This window comes from Centruroides sculpturatus, unplaced genomic scaffold (assembly GCF_000671375.1).
Source record: "Centruroides sculpturatus isolate CEXI.00-Female unplaced genomic scaffold, Cexi_2.0 scaffold3578, whole genome shotgun sequence".
NCBI classification, from domain to species: Eukaryota; Metazoa; Arthropoda; class Arachnida; order Scorpiones; family Buthidae; genus Centruroides; species Centruroides sculpturatus.
The window spans coordinates 1-9,604 of record NW_019387664.1 but is presented as its reverse complement, the minus strand read 5'-3'; the positions used below and the strand labels follow the sequence as shown (position 1 = coordinate 9,604).

Below are 9,604 nucleotides of genomic sequence, written 5' to 3'. Positions count from 1 at the left end.
TTTAGTTTAAATTATATATATTAAATTTATCAATATGGTAGAATTATGAAAGGAAAAAAATATTAATCTGCAAATTATTTATTTACTTATTCATTTTTAATTATACAAATAAATAAACATTGTCATTTTTATATGAATTATAGTAATTATACATCTCTATTTTCTGATCAGTTCTGTTTGTTGTGATAGAATACTTTGGTTTCTACTCCGTAATCATAGGCATTCATCCCTGTGACAATCATGAATATGCAGCAGTCTTGCTTTTTATAAGAATAATTGATGGTTAAATACTGTTAAAATTTTTCTTCTTTTACAGAAGAAAATGGCATTTATTTATATTCAATATATATTAGGATATTATTATATGCAAAAAAAAAAAAAAAAGATATAGTATATGAGCATTTTGTTATTTTTTTCTGTTCAAAACATTAATTATGAAGGCATATTTTAAATTATGTGTATGTGAACCGCCGGGGAGGGTGTAGGTCTCCCAATCCGGCAACAGGTTGTTAAACCTTTTCACTGTCAGGATGGATGGAAGGATTCTTTTTCCCGCAGTAACGGGCTTTAATGTTTCGGGTCCCATGCTAACTATCAACTTTGGAGTTGGAATGTGGGATTAGTTTCGAAATGGACGGATGTTTACTTTAAACAAAAGGGGAGATCGGAAATTTTCCCTTTTTTTCGTTAGATTGTCGTTTATGTTTTAAAGGAAAATTAAATTGGGGGTTTAGAAAAATGCTGAATATTAATCGGAAAATTCGGTAAAAAGTCTGGATCTCACATGTAGTTTGCTTATTTGCATATTTAGATAGATCTAGAATTTTATTTCTATATAATATTATAGTTAATATAAAAAAATTATTGTAGAGATCAGCATATTACCATATTTAAGAAAGAATATTTTTTCAGCCATAAGAAGTTCCGTGCTTTGTTAAAAAAATTTCGCAGAAAATTTAAGAGACAGGCTTTAGCTAAATTACGAGAACAAAAAGGTAAAGATTTGTTTTTATATAATTAATTAATCACTTAAAATCTAAGTATTTTCTATATTTTATTAAATAATAATAATAAATTTATTAAATGAAAAAAATTTGCATAGTTTTAGTGATGTTCTATTTTTTGAAAAGCTAAATTATATCAAGCTATAATTTGTTTGGTTTTAATACATAACTATTGGATTATTTAAGATATACAGATATATTTGTATACAGAACAAAAACATATTAGGATATTGGTGAAATTGTAAAATAAAATAAAAATACAAAAAAATAACAAAATTGTAACATAAAATAGCATTAAAAAAATTAAGTATAGTTAACACAAAATAGTTTTTTTTCCACTTTGAATTACTGAGAATATACTGTAAAAAAAATTAGAAATTTTTTTAACAGCAGAATATTGACACATTGATAATATAATAGAATATATATATTCTATTATAATTATATAATATAATATAATATTTTATTATATTATATTATATATGTATTTTAATCAAAATTTATTAACTCTTACATAAATACTGTTGAAAAATCCTTTGGCAATCAGTTTGGCAAATGAGTGGTTCATATCTAGGAGGAACTTTTCAATTTATTACGAAAAATATGTTAGGGAAGGAAGAGGATTAAATAATTGTTATATATCATCTATTTCATACCATTTTATTGTATATTTGATATAAAAATTTATTACTTTTTAATAGTTTTATGTAACATTAAATAATTTTAATTAATAGATAAATTAATAATAATATAAATAATGATTAAATCTTGCAGCACAAAATGAAAGTTCTGAAGATGAAATTGAAGAAAGCATTAAATTGGAAGAAGAAGAAAAAGAAAGGTAATTAATAAAATAATGTTTATTCCTCCTTTACATAAGTGTATAATAGAATTAAAATTTTAATAGATAACTTTTAATAGTAATGCATTATTAACACTATAAAGCTTTCTATTATTTTTTCTAAAATTTCTATTAATTGGCCATGCAATTTAATTTCTGATTTTTGATTAATGATAGGAAGAGTACTTATCATGCTGCTTAAAATAATTAGCTGTAAAAATCAGAAAGCTTATTACATAATTGAAATGATTCAAAGGTTGCTACAGACAACACAGTGAGAGCAGGGTTTGTCTATAGTAACAAAACAAATCTTCATGTTAGTACAAAGAGTAAATTTGATATGCTTAAAAGATAACTTGAAGATTTTTATAATTTCCTTCATATATTTTTTTTGTGGGAAATATTAGAAATAATCTCAAAAATGTGATCCTAGTTGCTATAAGTTTACATTGTAAAATTGCTATTGATACAGCCTTATATATGAAAATTTGTATTTTGGTACTTAAAAATATTAATTATTTGATTATAGATAAAAAGAAAACTTATTTTATAAAATCAATTTTAAATATTTTATATTTTTTTAAGAAAGTAGCATTGATTTTATATAGAATTTTCATTTTTACAATGTTGTAGTATATATTACATAATGAATTTATTTTCATTTATGAATGAATTAAAAGAATGTCAAATATTAAAATTTTTTTTAGAGAAAGGCAACATATGCTATGGTTAGAACGTGAAAAAGAAGCACAAGAATTGTTTGAAAAACAAAAGGATTTAAGAGAGTTGCAAAAGAAAAGAGAAGAGGAAATTGTAAACATTTTTAACAGTTCTAATTAAATTATTATATGAAATAAATTTTCATTAACAACATTAATATATTATTGTAATATTAGTATAACATAATGTAAAAAAACTGTATTTTTTTCATAAATAGATTATTATATAATTGACCATGTTTAAGGGTTATAAAATATGTTTTTTTGTTCTTTTGGAAAAACAAAAAGATATCTTGAAACAATACAGTCTTATCTCAAATGTTTTCAGTGTCATGCTAAATGACATTGCAAACTTTGGTTTGATATAAACTTTTTCAAATAATAATGAAAAAACATCTTTTATGAAATATATATTTTCCAATTTTGTTCAATATATTTCAATTATATATGAGCTGATCATTTAATTTGCTGAATACTAATGTGAGTAGCAGGGGGCCACTGGGTTAAAGCCTAATGACCACTTAATCTGCACGGGTCGGAAAGACCCGCTCTCGGTTGTCGGATGGCAATAGGAGGGCTAAAAATATGAGTGGGGAGGAGTCGGAAGTCGTAATCAGGTGTCCAAAAGACTACACGGGTTTAAATTAACGAACACATTTAATAAACAACTATGAAAATTTACACAAAGATATTAAATACAACATACGTGAATCAAGATATAAATAGGTATTCTAAAATCTATTCTAACCTAACGCTAAAATCCGAGAGAGAGCTCACGTTAGAGAGAGATAAATTATAATGGCAAGGGTTTACCTTGAAGGCAACGTTCTCCAGTTATAGGGCGTTGATAAAACACTCTGTGATCGTTGTCTTCTAATCCGACGTGTCCTTTGAAGGCTATGTGGAGCGATGTCCTGTTACGGTTCCATCTATCCATCTACGGTTACTATCCATCGCTCCCAATATGTAGAGTTCTTCCTTGACAAAGTTCTTCGGAGGTTTGCAGAGGGGTTTCTTCGGCTTAAGCGCCCTGGCTCAGCCCCGAGTAGAAAATCCGACCCCTTTATATACCCGATCAGCGTGGGAAAAATCTGAGGATTGTTGACGTCTTTTGACAGTTCTCCCTGATTTATGACAGTCTCCCGCGCCGTAGAGAAATTCATACCTTATTTGGTCATTTATTGTCCGGTCGCTCGGACGTATGGGGGTCACGTGACATCGTGGTCCCTTGTCGATGACCTTCGGACAATGAAAGTCACCCTCACTAACTACGCAGTTAGTGTGAAAATAAAAAACATCGTTCGTAGTCTCACACTATTGAAAATTATTAATTATGATCTTCAGGTTTTTCTGAAGATTTTGTCTTTTCAAAATACTCCATCCTGAATAAATATGCATTTTCATCAATGTCATATCTACATCAACATGTAAATATTACAAAATGCTTTCTAAAAAATTTTTTTTTTTAAGACTATGAAATGTTGCTGTTTGAATTCTACAACATTTTTCACTCTGATGATCATGCTTTATAAGTATCGTCATCAGAGTGAAAGATGTAGAATTTCAAAAAGAAATCATACAGATTTTCTTGTTTACTAGAGTTGACTTTGTAAGTGATTTTCTATTTTTGTTCTATTTGAAGGAAATAGAATTCAGTCAAAAGTCAAGTCTAATGAACATAGTTTCTAAAAAAAAAACAAGTGCTTCTTCCTGTCCAATAAGAATGCTCTTAGAACCAATGATTGCATTATGCAATTTTTAAAAAACTGAGTTTCAAGAAGCATTTAATGCATGGGTTCAGTGATAAGTGTGAATTATTGTTCAAGTATTTTGAAAAGGATAAATGTTCAGAAACTGAAGACACAGGTAAGTTTTAGCAATATTCTACAAAAAATTACATGATCAACTCTTGTTTAAAAAATTATTTTTAATTTAAAAATTATATTTTAGTAGAATGAATAAAATAACTATAAACTATTAAACTAATAAAACAACAGTTTTACTAAATAAATTACTAAAGACAACCTTCAAACAGTTAAAACTTTATATTTGAACTAATGTTTTCATTGTGTAAATGCCCATCTTCATGATCCAAAGAACAAATATAAATTTTAGAATACATATGCTTGTGCTTACAAAATACATACATATATATGAATAATTTAAAATAATATAAAATTAAAATAAAAATGATTAAGAATTACACTAACAATAATAAAATGAAAGGTGAAGAATTAAGATGAATTGAAATGTTCCTTAAATAAGGAGGAACTTATAAGCTGGATGGAGACAAATTACAGTTTAAACTAGACCAGGAGAGTTATGAGCTTAGATATATGATTTAGGTAAGGATGTAACTATGTAAAGGTCTGTAGGAAGCCTAATAGCCTTTCTCTATAGATTCCAGTTTGCTCTTGTTTGCATACAAATTGGCCACCTTCAGATCCTTAACAAAAAAGAGCCATCACTCATTTATATCGTTAATGAATAAATTTACATTAGAAGAATGGCACTTGCACAGAGCTCAATACTGTTCAAAGATTGATCAGGACATATCAGCATGCTAAATTTAAACTTAGTATGCTATGTCGTGATCAACCTTTGATTCAATGAAAAACAAAAATAAATATTTTTGGTAACATGCAATGAGGATCTGTACTGTTTCCTGTGGGGTTTCAAGTTAACCAAGGATTTAACTAAAGATACCATAGGAACCCACTGTTTTATTGCCTAGTATGCAAAGACAAAGGTTGTATCCCTGAGATTCAAAAATCAGATGTCTACAAAATACTCATGTTCCATCCCAATTTTGGAGTTTGGAGTTTTATCATTGTATATCTGCTCTATCTAACGGCATTTAGATATGAGCTTGAAAGAGCACAAGAGAGATGTTGACATAATTAATGTAATATAATCTTTGCTGCTTTTTCCATTCCCACAAATATTGTACAATGAGGTGAAGCAAGGATTGTGAAGAAGGTTCCTGATACATCCAGGACTAAAATTGTGCAAATGTGTAATGTCTGCATATTTATAAACAAGCCATCACTGTTGGATATCTTAAAAGTAAGGATGCTAATACATTCCAATTAGCTAGTTCTTCTTCCTTAATTAAGGAACATTTGAATTTGTCTTAATTCTTCACCTTTTATTATATTATTGGTTGTAATTCTTAATTGTGTTTGATTACTTTAGTTTTTAATATTTTATGTTATTTTGAATTATATATATCTTATAAACACAAAGCACTTATAAACTTAGTATTTGATCTTTGGAACCTAAAGATAACCATTTAATGGCTGAAATGTTAATTTGAATATAATGCTTTAAATACTTGAACATTATCTTTTGTAAATTATACATTATGTATAAAATTATCATAATAAAGATTTATTGAAAATTATGTTATTAAAAATTAATATTTTAAACAGAAAAAAATTAAAGATGATTTAGTGTTGAGCCAAAAAGAAAAAGAAATAAAAATAGATGAAAAGAAAGAACAGAAATTGAAACTTTTGGAATCTCTTAATCAGGTAAGAACACACAAAGAATATAAATTTTTTATAATTGCAAATTAACAATTTTAATAATTTATATTCTGCATATACAGTATGTTTATCAGTCTGTCATGTTGATTTTCTTATAATATCTATCATAAATTAAAAATATGAAAAGAAATATATGGATAGATGATGATATTTGGGAGAGAAAAAAATTCTAAGAATTGAATATGTAAACAAAGATAATTTGATTTTACATCTTTTTTATTAACTTTTCATTTAATATTATATTAAATTGAATAGTTATTAAACATCTAACAAGAAACACTCATATGTTAGATCCTAGATAGCATTAACATAAAGAATTTTTAAAACAATTTTGTAGATTATATATTTTAAAAAATATGATATATCATCTTAGAATTTAAACTGTTGTTAAATATTTCTAACTGAAATTTAGATAAATGTAGATTTAAATTTTAATATATTAATAAGAAAACATATTCTGTTCTTTGATAGCTGAGAATGGTCTAATAAAGGCTGAAAACATTTCTAGTTTAATGAAGTATTTTGGCATCCTTAATAAGCAAATATGTTGACTTTACATTTAAAAATGGTGCCAAGTTTTGTTCATTTTAAAGATATATTAAATATTGCTTAATTCATTACAAGTAAAAATACTAAATAAAATGCTAACAAAAAGTATAATAATAAAGCAATGTGATTTAAAACTTTTATAATAATCAAAATTGTTTTTAATGATTATTATATGTTAAATATAATAATAGAAATTTTCATTTTAAAAAGTTAAATCTGCAATCCATTTTCAAAAATATATAATTAATAAATGTGTAAAAAGATTTAAAATGGAATTAATTATTTTAAAATATATATTGAATATCTAAATAAAACTGAAAATAGCTAATTCAAAGTTATTATTATTATTTTTAAACAATAGTCTTTAAAATAATACCAGTATCATGCTAAATGATATTGCAAACTTTAGTTTGATTTAATCTTTTCCAAATAATGCTTGAATATAAAAAAACCATAAACAATAAAAAAATATAGTAAAACCTGTGTAAACCAGAATTGCATGGTACAGAATACTTTTCCCATTTTATTCAGATTATATTTTGGACAGGTTTTACAGTGTAATAAATGCAGTCAACCAAATAGTTACTTTAAATATCAAATGAATAGCTGAATGACCAATATGGTTATATCTAAATTAGTTAATAATTAGTATGGAAGCAAACATTGGACAGAGATCTGGAAACATGTCTGCATGGTAAGCAGGAGTTTCAGGTTTGAATCCTGGTCTTTTGTTCCAGAATATTCTAAAAGTAAAATTAAATTAATTAATTTATTTATTTATAATTGTTAAACTTAAGAAGACATGATGGCCTGTCTATCTCATTCAAAATTACTTAGTAATTATTTAGTTATAATAGTCTGATAAAGGAATCAAGATGTTTATTTGACACTTGCTGCAATAAAAAAACTTTTTTACTTTTATACATATGTGCATACAATATATATTTATTATTTATTTATTTATCCATAAATAAAATACAAATACAGCAATATCTTGTCCAATGTCTGTAATTGGTTCTAAAAGATATAACTTAAGTGGAAAAGCTACACAAGGAGAATAACTTCCTAAAAAACTATTTTAGACCTTCTATAAGCATCTAATAAGCATTCCCCTTAAATGTATACACATTAATTAATGAGAAGTTAGAAAACAGCAAAAAAATTGTAAAAAATTAAAATACACTCAAGTCTTCTTTATGTGACTTTTTGTTATAATGACCTTCTGATTTTATAGCTCAGTTTCAATTTATGAACCAAATCATTTTGATATATGGCCAAAAATATATATATATGCAGTACTGTACCTGTATTTCTTGATTCAGGCACAACATGCATCTACCACACCTGCAACTATCAAAGCACAGTATATAAGATCCCATTTACTTTAACATATAGTAATTGTTTATAGTGTGTTTTATTTTATTCTTTATTATTTTCTTACAAAATCAAACAAATAAGAAATATTTTTATTTATGTTAAAATCAACTGGCAACATTGTTGCAAAATGTTAATAAAGTTAGTTTTGGTTTCAGTTATGAGAGTTTGAAAACTAGCATGAAGTCAAATTTGACATAAGGAGGTATTACTGTATATATTAAATTATGAATCATCTGAAATTACAGACTTGTAATTTAGTTTAAATTTTGTTAGTATTTATAATCATAAATATATAATTAGAACTTCAAATTATTAAAAATCTTATTTCTTTTATCACATTTTTCTCTTACTTGGATTTGGAATTTAAAGGAAACTAGTAATACTCCTTGGCATAATCCGATTGCTCCAGAAGATTATAATGTCCAAACAAAAGAAAGCTGTTCATTCTTTTTGAAAACAGGATGCTGCCGATTTGGTGAAAGGTAAATAAAAAGTTACATGATAAATATTTTAAAATAAATTGACATTTTATTTTTTGTATATCTAATAGATATTTTAAAAAAGCTTCTTTTGTACCAAATATACATAGGTGATCATAATTAAAGTATCCATATTCAGCACTGTCCAGAGAGATATTTAGCAGTCCAAATGCAATAAAATAGATGATAAAGCCAAACAATCATCGGATTACATTAGCATATTTTTCTGTGATTATATTTAATTAATTACTAAATAATTTGTCACTAGAGGGAGGCATTAGGCACCATCTCTTATTAAATTTAATAATTACAATTAATATTTATTAAATATAATCATGGAAAATTAGTCTGATGTAATTAGTGATGCCACGAATAGTGATTTTGCCGAATACCGAATATTCAGCTACGCTCTCGACCGAAGCGCCGAATGTTCGGCAAAATATGTTGTTAAGTTTCAGGTGTGTGGATGTTATCAAGTGTTGATGGACAGTCCACAGCTCTGTCACATATGTCAGGTGGGTGATGTAATCATATCCCTAAGAATGTGGGATGAGATTGTCCCACCTAGAAAGAGAGAAATTGTGAGAGAGGGTTTGTTTCATTTGCGAATAGATCGTGTCATGACATGCATTATTTGCTCATTGTCACATCAAATTGTGTTAATAATAGTTTTTATTACTAAAAAATATCACTGCTTGTTCGCCAAGAGCTTTACAAAATGGCACCATTTAATAAAAAATCACCTATTTGGAAATATTATGAGATTTGTAGTGAAGATAATAAACTTGCTGTGTAACAACAAGATCTCGCGTGGCGGAGAAGGAAAGAAAGCAAGTAAGTAAAATCTTATTAGGTATTAATTAAGTGAAACAATTTGTCATATTTAGTATTTAGCGCTTGTAATTTTTTAAACGCAAAACAGTACCCAAGCCTGACAGAATTTGCTAAGATATATCTATCGTCTCCCGGCAGTAGTGTATATAGCGAGAGGCTATTTTCAGAAGCAGGTATAGTTTATGAGGAAAAGCGTAATCGTTTGCTATCAACAAATGTGAGAATGGTCTAATAAAGGCTGAAAACATTTCTA

At 26.6% G+C, this 9,604-nt stretch overlaps 1 protein-coding gene across 1 annotated transcript; it reads left to right on the top strand.

Moving 5' to 3' along the window:
- Positions 1-530: 530 nt before the first annotated feature.
- Positions 531-8,818, top strand: LOC111616560 (U2 small nuclear ribonucleoprotein auxiliary factor 35 kDa subunit-related protein 2-like). The gene is made up of 6 exons (XM_023357962.1): positions 531-613; positions 871-995; positions 1,779-1,845; positions 2,553-2,658; positions 5,996-6,097; positions 8,408-8,818. Exons 1-6 carry the CDS (start codon positions 531-533, stop codon positions 8,522-8,524), a joined length of 600 nt encoding a protein of 199 aa, XP_023213730.1. The 3' UTR covers positions 8,525-8,818.
- Positions 8,819-9,604: the final 786 nt, after the last annotated feature.

Excerpts from the sequence above, each read along its gene's own strand:
- LOC111616560 (XM_023357962.1), top strand. The coding sequence starts at position 531 with ATGGATGGAAGGATTCTTTTTCCCGCAGTAACGGGCTTTAATGTTTCG. Across the intron at positions 996-1,778 it reads TAAATTACGAGAACAAAAAG|CACAAAATGAAAGTTCTGAA; the intron begins GTAAAGATTTGT and ends TAAATCTTGCAG. Across the intron at positions 6,098-8,407 it reads TTTTGGAATCTCTTAATCAG|GAAACTAGTAATACTCCTTG; the intron begins GTAAGAACACAC and ends TGGAATTTAAAG.